The 15886-nt window shown below is 38.8% G+C and overlaps 1 protein-coding gene across 4 annotated transcripts in view; it reads left to right on the top strand.

Annotated features, from left to right (window-relative positions):
• Nucleotides 1–15886, top strand: part of prox1.S (prospero homeobox 1 S homeolog) — a 53257-nt gene that overhangs the window by 18900 nt on the left and 18471 nt on the right. For 2 of the 4 annotated variants that reach the window (XM_041564258.1, XM_041564257.1), the window contains exon 3: nt 1795–1902. In XM_041564258.1, the coding sequence (XP_041420192.1) occupies nt 1795–1902 (108 nt within the window). Of the gene's footprint in view, nt 1–1788; nt 1903–15886 lie in introns of all 4 variants that reach the window. The other 2 variants (XM_041564256.1, XM_041564255.1) reach the window with 1 other exon arrangement.

The following is a 15886-nucleotide window of genomic DNA, read 5'->3' as shown; positions in this document are numbered from 1 at the left end:
TAGACTGCAATGTCTTTCCTTCAGCCAATCATTATTAACCCTTGCACACCATGACTTATGACATTGTGATGTACGTGTATTTAAGAGGAGAGGGAGAAAAGGCTGCACATATGTACAAAAGAACATCCCCTCACTCCTCACAGCCACTCGTGGAACCAACTTGCATTAATACCAAACAAGTAGGAGGCAAATAACAATCAGTTCGTGTTTAGCAGATAAAAACCTCCTCCTTGTGAGCAAATCATGTGCAATATTAGGAAATGACAGCATAAAGGCTCCCTTCTAGAAGAAAGGAGGGAATCCCACTAAAACTCTTATCGCCCAGGAATAGGTGACAGCTTGTTGCGGCTGCAGCTGATTTTTTTTCTCCTTTTATCCATTTTGACAGATGGCATTGGCAAATCAAATGCACTTTTAGACTTCTCTATCAGTCTAATGGAGGTAACTGAAGGTTCTTTCAGTTCTTCTCTTGGCACAAGAATTATTTCACTACAATTGACTCCCTTTGTAATGATTAAACCCCACCCTCCTGCCCTCAAGGAGGGGGAAACAATATGAAAGTGAAATGAATACAGCAAAAAGGACAAACCCTTCAATAAGCTGACAAATGAAATGCTCATTAGATTTAGAATATCACTCTTGTTTTGGCAAGATCAGGGACAGAATAAGACACCTGCGTAGGGTGTGGCCATTTTGGGAAAGAGGGTTCATAGCAGTTTATTGTTGTTTTTTTTTGGTACATATACAATGAGTTATCAATACCACCTTCTTGTCTCTCCACACCCTTCCTGTGTAAGGTGGTCTGTTTCTGAGCGTGTCCTAGTATGGTGGAACTGCAATGGGGAACAATTAGACCCCACTTACCATGGGTGCTAAAGCTTCTAGATTCAGCACTGGCCAAGTTGCTGGAGATACAGTACAACAGTATTAGTATTTTTACTAGCAGGGTTGGATTGGCCTACCAGAGAATCTCCCAGTGGGCAGCAGTCTAGGAGAACATGGGGAACAATTTGACTCCATTTACCATGGGTGCTACAGTTTACAGATTCAGCACTGGGCAAAATCCTTGGGAAACAGTAAAATACCACACTATTAATGCTTTTTCTAGTAGGGTTGGAATGGCCTACTAGAGAATATCCCAGTGGACAGCAGTCTAGGAAACATGGGGAACCATATGACCCCGCTTACCATTTGTGATAAAACAGATTCAACACTCATCAATATGCTGAGTAAAAAGAGCACAGTATTAGTGACAAATCTCTCAGTGGACACCAGTCCAGGAGAACATGGGGAACAATTTGACCCCGCTTACCATGGGTGATGGCGAACCATTTGACCCCGCTTACCATGGGTGCTAAAGCTTACAGATTCAGCACTGGCCAAGATCCTGGGGAAACAGTAAAAAGACCACATTATTTTTGCTTTTTCTAGCAGGGTTGGAATGGCCTACCAGTACCCAGTGGGCAGCAGTCTAGGAGAATTCCCATCAGCTAATATATATCTTATGTATAAATCCTATATATAAATCTATACCATTTAGCAGTTTCTATATCTAGGGCATCTAGGAGACCAACACTGGTCCTCAGCAGTTGTTGTAAATACAGAAGCAGCTCTCTGAGCCTTAAGGGTGGTCAATAACAATAGAAGCTGGATGATGCAATCCAAATGATTACTTCTAGGTAGTCTATATGTACACTAGGAAAATGCCACCACCTGAAATGTGTCCTTTAATAATTCATTCAGTGTTAATTACAATGTTGAAGAAACTCTTTTCCTTGACTAGCACAATTATACATGCAGGAGGGGCTTTCTCCAAATCACTTGAAAAAGGCCAAACTCATGTTTTTCTACACAAGATATCCGAGTTCCAACATGCTGAAAACCTACTTCTCCGATGTAAAGGTAAGTGTTCTTTTCTTGTATGGGAATGACCCCCATGGACATTGCTATGAGATGCTGTGAATGCAACTGTTTTTATTCATTCAATACTATTTTGTGTTTTCATCTTGGCTGGGCAGAAACATTATCAATAGGACAGCAGCTCTAGTGGCCATGAACTGATGGTTCTCTTGCTGTTATTTAATAATAAAACTTCTACCCAATGGAATGTATGTGTAGGAAATCTAGGTGAGTGTGAGCCTTGGAGGTATGTTTGTATCTTTCTTGTGTTGAGCAGTGAATGAACTCAGGCACAAAGTGATTGCTCATTTTCATTCCATTAGCCTGACAAAGAGAGCTCATCTGTAGGGTTCTTAAGAAAATCTATAACCTCTAGCAGTGCAGATTTACTAGTGATGTGGGGGCTACAGAAACACTGCTTTGTTATTATGGCTAAATAATAAGTAAATATTTTGAAAATATGTTAAAATAGACACCTCTGTGTTTAAGACCCAGCAAGGGATGTTAATAATACATGATTATATAGTAAATCTGAGGAGTTGACCCCTTGGGTCCCCAAAAACATGGACAATTGGGCCTACTCTGTTGAACAGCTGTGGTAAGATTTAGGGTAAATGTTTATTTGCTACCTTGATGCTATTGCTATACTTATATTTCTGTATATTTGTAAACTTGTTGCCCGAAGGATAATTACAGTGAGATTTGGGCTGAACACTTGTTTGCTGCCGTCGGTACCCCTAGAAATATAGAAGGGTAATTGTTACACCAATGTTTCTTAGTTATGAGCTAAATGGACCCAGTCTGAAGGCCAGTTAGGGGGAGATTTTGGTTGAGTGCTTATTTGTGTCCTGGGTACCCCTGGAACTATAGAAGGGTGACTGTTACCCCAATGTTTCTATATATCTGTACCCTTGTTATGAGCTAAGGGGGCCCAGGCTGAAGGCCAGTTAGGGTGAGATTTGGGGTAAGTGCTTATTTGTGCCCTGGGTACCCTTGGAACTATAACAGGGTGACTGTTACCCCAATGTTTCTATAATCTGTAACCTTGTTATAAGCTAAGGGGGCCCAGTCTGAAGGCCATTTAGAGGGTAATTTTGGGTGAGTGACTATTCATGCTCTGGGTACCCCTGGAGATATAGCAGGATGACTGTTACCCCAATGTTTCTATATACAGTATCTGTAACCGCATTATGAGCTAAGGGGGCACAGCCTGAATGCAAATAAGGGTGAGATTTGGGGTGAGTGCTTAATTATGCCCTGAGTACCTCTGGAACTATAGCAGGGTGACTGTTACTTCTATTATTTGATATATATGTAGCCTTGTGTTGCAGTGAGTTAAAGGGGCCTAGGCTGAAGGCCAATTAGTGTGAGCATTGGTAGTGAGTCCTGGAACTATAATAAAATGACTATTACTAGAAATATTTTATATACATATCTGTCCCCTATGAATTAAATTTTATATAATTATATATAATTAAATGTAGGACTAAAATAGGAGCAGCGTGTATGTATTTAATAATCTGACATCAGTGGTGTCCAAGAATTGCGTGCATTTCATCTACAACTACCTTGAAGCAGGACATGCCTTATTAGGGTCCTCAGAGCAAAATTCTTAGTTGGGCCTCTATCTCAGTTCACTCTTCCTTCAACATCACAGGGTTGGTCTTTTTTACCCATGAGCCACATTCAAATGTAAAAAGAGTTGGGGAGCAACACAAGCATGAAAAAGTTTCTAGGGTGCCAAATAAGGGCTGTGATTGGCTACTTGGTAGCCCCTTTGTGGACTGGCAGCCCACAAGAGGCTCTACTTGGCACTATACTTTTTTTTATGCAATTAAATCTTCAAAAATAAGCACCTGCTTTGAGGACCCTGAAAGCAACATCCAAGGGGTTGGAGAGCATCATGTTGCTCACAAACTATTGTTTGGGGATCACTGGTCTAGTCGGTCCTGCACTATATCCCTGATTCTACATTTATAGGAAGTCCTACTAAAGCACACTCCCAAAGCAAAGTAACAGGTAGCAGACACAGAAAGTCGTGTAGATGTTTAAATGGGACCTCCTAGCAGTGGAGATGCCCCAAATAGTTCCTTAGGGCCTACTTTCCCATACTTCCATAAGCAAGCTGTAGCATCTCATTTTTCTTTCATTACGAAGAAAAGAGTGCATTAACATCCCCCGTGCTCCAACCGCTTAAAAAAACAAAAGTGATGATTGTGTCTTATTTACAACTTAATTTGTTGTTGGTTGCCGTCTACACACACAGCATAAGGAGAATGAATAAACTGACAGATTCAGGCCACATTATTCAAATGAGTCTATGAAAGCTGTTGACTCCCAGCTGCATCTTCCCTCATTCTACAGAATGTTGGGACCCTCCTTTTTTTTTTTAACGGGAGTAATTATTTATTCGCTTGATTTTATGCTAATAACTTTAAAGTTTGTTTTTTTGTGTGTGTGAAACATTGATAGGATTTTAATTACGCCCGTGGTAGACATGGTATCATTATCCATGTAACTCAATAAACATCGGGTTACTTTGAAAACAAACAGATTGGAGGGGTTCGGGAAAATAATACAAAGTGGACAGTAGTAGTTACTTGCTGGCAGTTGGTGGGAACAGTTGGTTATAACCTGTTGCCTCTCATTGGAGGTCTTGGGCTGCAGGTCTTTTGGTGAGACAAAGAAACCCCCCTACTTTTAGGGGAGGTGCTTCTATGGGAGTCACGTAGGCTCCAGCCCTGATTAAAACAACAGCAGAAGAAGTAGCACCTGTCGCCTCTGTTATTTCATGGAAAGAAGGCGAAAAGAAAACAACTAAAGGGAAGCCTTGAATTAAATACGTAACACCTGCAGCTTATAACATTATCTTTTTTTCTGCTACAGAAATAATCTTTTTTTTATCATCAACATCAATTTATAGAGAAGTTCTGTCTGGTTTTCCCCCGTAAATTAACTAAAGTTCCATAAAAAAAAAAGAAAAATCTAAAATTCTGATATTTGACATGAAATGTTATTATACACAAGTATAAATGAAACCATGTGATCCGTTACATCGCTAAGCACCGATTAAAGTCGGTGCAATGGTGACGGCAGGGATATTCAGATACAAGGACGGCGTCATATAAACCAATCATAAGAGTCCGTTTTTGGCTTTAGTATTGAAGTAGGTCACAAGAATAGTGCTACTATATTTCTACGTGCCAGCAAGTACCGCGTGGGTTGGCCTTCTTTTAGGAGACTGTATATTATACTTTGTAACAATTGGGAGCAATTTATAAATCAGGGATGTCCCCTGCAGTTCTCTTCTGTTGTTCAAATTACAAGCAAAGCCACCTGCTTTGCTTTTCCAGATAAACTACAAGCCCTCACCTTTGTATGACGTGGGATTTGGGAGTTGTAGTTCAGCAGCTGCAGCTAACTTACATCACACGATTTCCCCATTCATCTCAAAAAGCATTTACCACCCTAATATATCTGTGTTCATTTTAAAGTGGACTCATTGGGCACCTCCCCCCCAATAAATACTGAGATTTAACTCTATAAGGCGCATTTAGCCTACAACAGATGCCGGCTTTATTAAGTTTGCGCGGGTAGAGCTAAACAGATTTCACAGAGAAATGGCCACCTGTCCTTTGGCTGCGAGTTACCACTTTAATTTTAATTAGGAAGACGTTAAAAATTAAGAAAGGGGCAAAATTATTAATTATGGAGCCCTGTTCAGAGCTGGCCTTATTATTATGACTATCTTTGATTTAAATAGCGCCAACATGTACTGCAGTGCACAATAGATTATACATGATTCACATCAGTCCCTGCCCCAGTGGAGCTTACATTCTAAGGTTCCTATCACATTTACATGCAGTAGGGTTTCAGTTTTATCAAGAGCCAATTAACCTGCCTATATGTTTTTGGAGTCTGGGATTAAACTGGGGTACCCTAATGATACCCATGTTAAAGTGCCCTGGGTGGGAAAGTAGCACAAATTTCCATTTTGCCATATCTGTACTAGCTCCCTGGTTCTAAACCTTGATTCCCCAGATGTTACCAGGCTGGTAATAATAAACTCTTGATTAAATGTAGAGCAATGCTGGGAGTGGGACCCAAATATAAGAAACAGGGCTATGGAAGTTCTACCATACATCAGCAATGATGCACGAATTTGTCCCGTTTCGCCGATAAAAATTAGTGAAACTGTGGAAAATTCGCAAAACAATTTTGATGCCAGTGTTACAGTCAATGGGCGTCTGAATAATGTTGACACGCGGCGGTTTTGACGCGATCAACGCATCCAGATTTTTTCGATGCTGGTGAATTTTCACGAATTTATTCGCCGGGGGCAAAACGCGGAAAGTCGCCACAAATTTGCGCCTGCCGAATTTATTCGCCCATCACTATACATCAGTCATCAAGTAATATGAGCAGCAGATCCTACTAAATTGAACGGGTCTACCCTGAAGCAGAAAACGCAGTTGTGAGAGAGGAATCGATGACTTTACACTGTGGCAAATGGGAAGCAAGGGGTTAAAATAACAAATATGCATTTAGGAGAATGAGGAGAGAGAGTTAATACTTTTCTGTGCTGGTTTCATCATTTCTGCTAATACCGAACAATGGTGCCTTTGACTTAAATAGGAAGGGAGGGTTGATGCATTGTGGAAGGGACAGGATGGGGTTAAAGATGATGCATTATTCAGAGAATTATATTTGGAATTATACAGAGAATTATATTTGTTTCTGATCTGAGGATAAATCTACAATCAGGTGAGGGGGGGATTTAGGGGTTAAATACCAGACACGGACAGCATGGGGTTAAATTCACTATTAAAACATTTCATGTCATTATTATTCCTAATATTTATTTGTTTGGCTCTAAACAAATGGGGGAGCTTTGTGCAAAGGGTAAATATCCAAGCAGAAACAGTCACAAACAAACAGCAGCACCAAGACACATACATGGGTAGCAGGTACTAGGGCATCGCTAGTGCAATTAACCCTATACATTCTAGTTTCACCATTGATGTATGACAGCTGTCTGGCATGTAAGTGGTTAAACATTCACTGACCCTGTAGCATTCAGCAGGATTATCCATCTATCAGTGGGTCGGGTTCTCTAATAGCTCCCTTTAATCTGTGCTGGACAAGATTAGATTGCTTCAGTTTATATAGATATATATATATATTTATTTAGGGATTTATTCGCCCCTGGACATTAAAACGACTCTTTGCTTCGCACCCCTCCGTGTCACCGACCAGGACAGGAACATCTACATTCGGGTTATAAAAGGTTTTTTTTTTTTTTAGTAGAAAACTGCACAGATTGCATTTGCATCCTTGTTAGCGGAAATCCTTCTGCTGTTTGGGAGCAGAACATATGCTTAAAGCGACATGATGTGGAATATTCAAAACGTAACAGTCAAGCTGAAGCCAACGGAATAGAAATCAGTCAAACCTTGAATTTGGGAGCAGCAGTTTTTTTTATTTTATTTTTTTTGCAGCTGCAAATCTTATCTGTTCGCCTTCCATAATTTATTCTCCAACAAAATCTGGTATATGTGTGTGTATATATATATATATATATATATATATATATATATATATATAATATCAAAACAGGGGGGTTGTGGGAGCACTCTAAAGGCTTTAAAGTATATATATATAAGTATAATAAATGCTATTGCATATGTACCCAAAACAGGGGTTATTTTGTTACAAAGTTATGATCATAAAATTGATAAGCCACCATACCACGTCAAGGTAAACCCCGAATGGCGGTCCCTAACTTGTTTTATATTTTATGTGCATTTTAGCATTACCTGTAATCAATGTCCGTTGAACGCTGTTTTTTCACTGAGGGCTATTGATTACAGGTAATGCTAAAATGCACATAAAATATAAAACAAGTTAGGGACCGCCATTCGGGGTTTACCTTGACGTGGTATGGTGGCTTATCAATTTTATGATCATAACTTTGTAACAAAATAACCCCTGTTTTGGGTACATATGCAATAGCATTTATTATACTTATATATATACTTTAAAGCCTTTAGAGTGCTCCCACAACCCCCCTGTTTTGATATTATATATATATAAATATATATATATATATATATATATATATATATATATATATATATATATATATAAAATCGAACAGCAATGTCCGCACTCTCAGGTCTTAAAAAGTGGAAATTACAGAAAGTCAAATTACAGAAAGCCTGTCTCCTATAGACTTCATTTTATCCAAATAATCCAAATTTTTAAAAATTATTCTCTGTAATAATAATACAGCACCTTGTACTTGATCCAAACTTAGATATAATTGATCCTTATTGGAAGCAGAACCAGCCTATTGGGTTTATTTAATGTTTATATGATTTTCTAGTAGATTTAGGGTCAGGGCACACGCTCAGATTTGGGGAGATTAGTCGCCCGGCGACAAGTCTCCTCTTCTTCAGGGCACTAATCTACCCGAATTGCCTCCCGCCGGCTAGAATGTAAATCGCCGGCGGGATGGCAATCGGAAGGCTTCGTTTTCCAAAGTCGCCTGAAGTTTCCTCATGAAATAATTTACACTCTAGCCGGCGGGAGGCAGTTCGGGGAGATTAGTTGCCCCGAAGAAGAGGAGATTTGTCGCCGGGGCGACTAATCTCCCTGAATCTGAGCGTGTGCCCTGACCCTTAAGGCATGAAGATCCAAATTATGGAAAGATCCATTATCCGGAAAAGCCCAGATCCCGAGCATTCTTGATAACAGGTCCCATACCTGTACCATAGTAATGGAGTGCACACACAAAAATAATCCACCAACTGCTTGGGAGTTATTGTATTTATTGTGGGATTGTATATATATATAAGGGAAATGTAACACATATTTTGCTGCTGTCCAATAGCAACTACCTAATTCCAATTGTAGAAAATCTAGTGTTCTGATTGGCTAGAGAATGTCCTATTCCCATGAACATTCTAATGCACTGATTGACTATGGAATGTAAACTTTTAAGATGGTTTCACCCAGAGCAAATATTAAGAAAGCTGCATTATATATATTCCAAAGAAAAGATTAAAAAATTATTATTTTATCCTATATTTGTATGGCTTTCCATGCACACACTGGTTACCAAGCTATTGATGCTTTAGAAAACATTATTTTTAAAGGAGCTGTATCCTAATCCCCAAGTGATCCGATGGGCCCCTCGCCCGTTGCGCTCTTTGGTTCAGAACTACTAAGTCCCTACAGCCTCAGCAGGATGAAAGGAATCATCTAGTGTTAGTTACTTCACACACTAACCAGAGAGCTTTGATTCATTAATAAATAATTAATGGCTAAATAAAATATAATTATCGCTAAATTTCAGCTGGGCTTCATCTTTATTCATCAGTATTTTGCCCCTGTTTATTCTCTACATTTGCATGTAATATGATAAAGCACAGGGGCAAGTAAATGCAATTTTATAGGCTGCAACCATGGCCAAAACATGGCTGATTTTACCAAGATTTGTATTCAGAAGGCGAATTTTAAGAGCCTGACAATAAACTTGCCACCAACCCTACCCCCTTGTATCAGTACAAAGCTGTGGGAATCCCCCCCCCCGAAACAGAAATGATTAAAACCCCCAACAGACGGACACCCCTTCCATTTAGGGCTACTTGGTTCCTCCCATCATTAACCAGAGCAGAGCTTCAACCTCCTATAAATAATTGACATAACCAACACATAGGGGCATGAGATAAGAGGGTTTCCCCCTATTAGTAATAAAGTTTATTCACCAACATTTACATTTCTACTTAAAATAATACTCATCCGTGCTGTGCTTATTTTGGTTGCCTTTATAGAGCCCCACAGGGAATAGTTAGCCTTGACCTCATTAGATCTTTATAGGAAGCCACTGAGGGGTCAAGCATAAAGAATCCATTTATCCTGCATCTTGGTCTTTATTGTAAACTTTCCCTGCACCCCTACTGCTCACACAGTGTTAAGGACCCTTAGAGCTGTATAAATCTTGGGATTAAATGAGTCCCATTTGCACAAGCAGCTCACATCCCCTCAATGTATTTAACATCACATAAACGGTAAGTGCTCACATTGGCTGCAACTTATCCAGGCTCTGAGCATTGAAAAATACCCTGGGGATTATTATTATCCTTTATTTATAAAGCCCTGACCCTTTACAGAGATCATTCATCATTCACATCAGTCGTCACGCCAGCAGAGCTTACAATCTAAGATTCCTATTCCACTTTTAAAATTGAAAACTGAATAAGGCATCAACCAAAATTGTAGGTTTGTTTTGGAATGCTGAATTTTCCAGTAAAGATTTGGTCAAATATGAAACTGAATCCCCACCCTGATATGCATGTGCAAATCAAAAATGGAAACATTTTAAAATTGCATCATTTTGTTAAAAAAATAAAGTAAGCCGGAGGTACAAGTCCTAATGCCAAAAACTTTGAGTTTTTTTTATAAAATATAACATTTTTAGTGGAAAAAAAACCCTTGAATTTTTCAAGATTTATTATACCCCAAGGATGGTAAAAGTCTGAATCTGAAAATCCGGCATCTCAACCCTACCAAGGTTGTATATAAGTCAATGTGAGAGGTTTCTTTCCTATTTGGAAGTTTCTGCGGTCTGCGCTGGAATTAGCCTGAAAATACTATTTCAGACTTTTCGGGCAAAATCCAAAAAATTCTGGATTTTCTGGGAAAAGCCCAAAAGTTTTATCCCTGATCCAATTAAATTGTGCTTTATTAATAATAAAAAAGGTCTAGTGATGCGCGAATAAATTCGCCAGGCGAAAATTCATGGCGAATTTCCGATTTTTGCCGCCGGTGAAAAAAATTTGGACGCGTGTCGGAAAAGTCGCTTGCATCAAATCCATAGAACATTATTGAGCATTGACTCGGGCGTCAGAATTGACACGGGCGTCAAAATTCGCATTTTGTGAATTTTTTGTGAATTTTGTTTTATTTAAATAGTCAGAAAAATTTGGATTTTGATAAATAAGGCCCTAAGGGTTTGGATTAGGTGCATTTGGACAGTTATGGATTTCTCCGAATACTAAACTGAAACTTAGATTAAGCGCATCCCTATATTAAATGTTACTATATTGTGTAATAATTGGATATTATCCATCCGGGAATTACAGCCTACAGCATTTAGCTATTGCTGTAAATCAACTACTTGGCAGCTCATGGACCCATGCACATTATAGTAGATACTTATAGATATATAGATACTGTAGATAGATATCTACAGGTATGGGACCTGTTATTCAGAATGCTCGGGACCTGGGGTTTTCCGGATAATGGATCTTTCCATAATTTGGATCTTCATATCTTAAATCTACTAAAAAATCATACAAACATTAATTAAACCCAACAGGCTGTTTTTGCTTCTATTAAGGATTAATTATATCTTAGTTGGGATCAAGTACAAGCTACTGTTTTATTATAACACAGAAAACTGGAAATCATTTTAAAAAATTTAGATTATTGAGGTAAAATGGATTCTATGGGAGACAGCCTTTCCATAGTTCGGAGCTTTCTGGATAATGGGTTTCCGGATAACGATCCCATACCTGTACCACAAAGAGAGACAGAAGTATATTCCATCTACAGTATAAGGTTTGCATGACTCTATCCCAAGCCCTGGCTCTGCCAGATTAAAGTGGAAGATTGATTTGGCTGCTAGTGCTTTTGTTGAGTATTTAGGAAGTCTCCTGTGCCTATACAGAGGCAACATCATCCCGTGGGAAACATTAGCCAGCGAGTGCGGCTCTTCCTCGGCACAAACACTGGGCCTTTTTAGTAGTGATTAGTTTTTTGCACCAACACATTAGCGCCCTACAGATGTCTTCGCTTTTCTTTGCAGAACAATCCATCCTTCTTCCCCTCTTTTGTCAGAAAGACAAAGGAGATGGTAATAATAAATAATTATGAAAATGAAGCACAAGTGTTTCCCTTGTTTATGTTAGGGGGGAGAAATAAAGGGGCCACGGAAACAAAAACAGTGTTCAACACAAATCAGTTAATATCAAAATGTCCTCGCATCCTTATTTTTATGCAAATCGTTGCCTTTGTCTTTTCTGCAAGCGACCTTATGTTAGAACGTCAAAACATTCTTCTGCGGGGAGCAGTCATGTCAAAATACAGCTGATATGTAAGGGCATGTAATACCATTCATGAGAAAATGTGTTTTTCTTAATAGACTGGTGCAGTGGCTTTTAGGATGATGTAGAGTGTTGATCAGACTGTTGGTATTTAGTTGGTCTTCAATTTTTTGCAGTTTTTGAAATATTCATATTTAATTTTCTGTCAGATATCTGGTTCCTAGGGTCACTAACCCTAGTGACTGGAACATGTATCATGTATAAGCCAACATTAGACCTTTTTACTAAATTGTTTTCCAACTTTTTTTTTTAAAAAGTTAAAAAAAACACTTCTACGTGTTTATTGGTTCCCATAGATGTGCTGCATATCTGAATTTCATTGCAAGAGTGAATGGAATGGCTATTGAGTAAAGGGTCTTAAAATCTTGCTGCATATACAGTAACCTTCTTGTTATGGTTGTTATGGTTGCTTTGCCTCAAGTTATTGGGATAGTTTTTCATTATTTTTCTTGTGAAGGATTCTATAGACTTTGAAATAGTTGTTTTTATCGCTAAATACTTTTATCGCTAAATCCATGATTCGGTTCGAGATTTGGCCTTTTCCAGCAGAATTGGGATTCGGCTGAATCATTCTGCACGGCTGAACCAAATCTGAATCCTAATTTGCATATGCAAATTAGGGGCTGGGTGGGAAATCACATGATTTTTTATGTCACAAAAGAAGGAAGTAAAAAATATTTTCCCCTTCCCACCCCTAATTTGCCTATGCATACGCAAATTAGGATTTGGATTCGGTTCAGTATTCGGACAAATCTTTCACGAAGGATTCAGGGGTTTGGCCAAATGCATAATAATGAATTCAGTGCATCCCGACTAGAAACTGTATATTTGCAAATCTAGCTAATAACTTGCTGCTGGGGTGGAACAAGACTTTAGCATCCCCAGTATAAGAACTTTTCAAGCCCCTAAAATTTGTGGGTCCCACTGCACTTCTTTCAATGTAAACTTCAATTATAGCATTTAGAGTTCAAAACTTCTACCCCTGTTCAAGTATATGGCACTTCTGGAATGCCTCTTGGTTCGTCTGGAAGCTTCCATCAAGTTATTGCCCTGTACTTTTTTTTATCAGACTATATTAAAATAGCCAGGCTCTTCACCAAAACTCTTCCTCATCTGACCACTCCATAACTGAGCCCTAGAATGTTGGTTGGTTGACTGTTGTGGCCCTGTGTTTCAGTTAAAGAATCCCAACACTTCCACCAAGTCCATGGCTAAACTAAGAACCAAGTTAAGGGACAGAGATACATTTAGTAGGGAATTATTTGATGGATGCCAAGCAAATTATTCCATCACTTCTGTTCCAATTCTTTACAGCTGTCTCTCTTCTAGAAAAAGGTTTTTTTTCAAGGCTACCTTTCCAGCACTTTTAATGGCTCATTCTTTCCTGGGACAGCTTGTCACATTTCACTTGACATCTACAAGGGTTTGCAGCTCAAAAAAACGGCTCCATATGGGGGCATGTTTACTAACATTAGAGATAAATATCTGGAGAGATTTCTCGAGACGTTGCTCATGGCAACTAATCAGCAAATTTAAACAGCCATCTATAAGTTAGAAAAAAATAGCAAAGATCTGATTGGTTGATCTCCAGAAATCTCTCCAGACATTTAGTTGCTATGGGCCACATCTCCAGAGATCTCTCCAGATATTTATCTCCAATATTAGTAAACGTGCCCCATGATCTTTCTGTTAACCACCCCCATTGTTTTCTATCTTTTTTTTTCCTCGTTCAAACAAACCACTTTAAATCTCCCTTTGTAATGCCCTGTTGCTAAATGATGGCATGCACACTTACTTTTCCTTGTTCTCGTTAGGTCATATTTGGCCATTCTAGAAAAGAAAAATACCCTTTCTATTATTTTGTTTCATTCTCTACAGTACTCTTGTCCATGTGAGACAATGCCTTGTAACAATACGAGCTCCTAATCTCCATGTCAAAGCAATTTTCATTCCCCAGTGCACAGTCTGCTATCATTCTGTAATGTTTTATTTCTTATTCTAAAAGAATTTGAAAAAAAGGGAACAGTAAACCATCACGGGGGCCTGTTGTCCTTATATCAGTGTCTGGAAATTTGGACTGTGTATTTACAGCTTAGATAAAATGGAAAGGCCTCCAAATTCAGCAAAATCGCAATGGCTTGACGTTCTATTGAGATCCGGCAAAGCAGAGGATCAGATAACTAGGGGGTTCTTTAGTTGTGTTTTTAATCGGGTTCCCCGCAAGGCTGAATAGAAACAGAACAGACACACGGAGAGAAAATATAATTCTTGGATAGGTTAAGTACATGTTTGAACTCTCACAAGCAGAAGCGATTTGACGGTGACTTAATCATTTTCTGGTCAATTATCTGCAAGGACTCTTGCAACTGCATGGCAATTATGATGCAAGATGGCCTTTTGGGAGGAACACCAGTCTCCCTGCTTCTGTTTCCTCAGATTCCCTGCCATGAATTTTCATTCAATTCATTATCTTTGTTAACATAGAAACAACTTTCTGCGCAGTAATTACAGCCCCCATGCACACTTTAGCTGTCATCTTGATGAGTCCTGCATGTTCTCATGGCCTGTGCTTGATAAGTGTTCTTTGTTGATTTTTGATTAAACGTTTATCTCTTTCTGGGTCTTCAGAAGAGTGCATGCATCTAATGACAAAAGGCAGGGCTGCTTTCATATCTGCCGGCAAGATTTAAAGCTATGGGATTTTATTGTGTCTCTCCTCTGTCTTGGAAATCTGAAAGATACTTCCTGTGAAATACAGGGCAGTCTGTAGCAAAAAAAAAGAAAGGTTTTCAGGAGTTAGGAAGAACAACAACTCAAGGAACGTATGCAAAAAAGTATTGACTCAAATTAGGGAACCAAAGAGGCATTCAAGAGGTTTACTAGTGAAGTAGAGGGCTTGGTACTCAAATGAGGGAATTGAATACTAGTTATGGTTTACAAAACAGCAATTCTTAGTAACATTAGTATAAATTGAATTCCGCATCCTCTCTACTTCTAACTTTGTCTTTGAAGCAACAGGGCCCTCACTTTCTATTTGCTCACAAAAATAACTTTCAAATAGAAAAGTAATAGAAGCAGAAGAAGACTTCAGTTAATTTAGAAGGTTCAAACAAAGGACATCCATGGTATTGGTAACCAAGACCAGTTCAAGTTTAAAACGCATCACTAATCTCATTGTAAGGTACTTGAACCTCAACTGTTATCTTCCTCTGTCTCAAGGGGAGAGAAATATGTAATTGTTTATTTCTGGCATCAACATATTCTATGGGTTCTATACATTAGATGGATGTTTAGATAACAGATAACTTTCAAATTATGCCCCGATGCATGAACGAATGAAGGACTATGCTTTTTGAAGTACAGACCACACCTTGAGCAATTTACCTTGATATTTTGTAGGGCATATTCCACTAGATGGCTGCCATATTGTTATGTTGATGTTCGCTCGTGCTACTATGGTCTTTAGGAGAAATGTTATTATTACTTGTACTAAGCTGGGAGGGCGTTATTGTATTCAGATGCCTGAAATACCCCATGTCCTCTCTTTGGGTCATTCGTGTTAAATCAGTAGCACTACAACTCCCAGTGCTCATTAGGCTGCTTTTAAGGATCTGAGGATATGTAGTGATTTTAAATTTAGTTTAAGAATTCCATTGTCAATGACCAAATGAGGATACAAACTCTATCTTCTGGGTAAGGATTCATCTAAGATTTATTTGAGATTATTGTCTGCGTCAACAGTGGTATTCCATCCAACAGATTGTACTGGGTCTCAGGTTTCCAAAATGTTTTCATTGTGCTCAAGAGATTATGTTCTA

Source organism: Xenopus laevis, chromosome 5S, assembly GCF_017654675.1.
Source record: "Xenopus laevis strain J_2021 chromosome 5S, Xenopus_laevis_v10.1, whole genome shotgun sequence".
NCBI classification, from domain to species: Eukaryota; Metazoa; Chordata; class Amphibia; order Anura; family Pipidae; genus Xenopus; species Xenopus laevis.
This window is presented reverse-complemented; position numbering and strand designations above follow the sequence as displayed.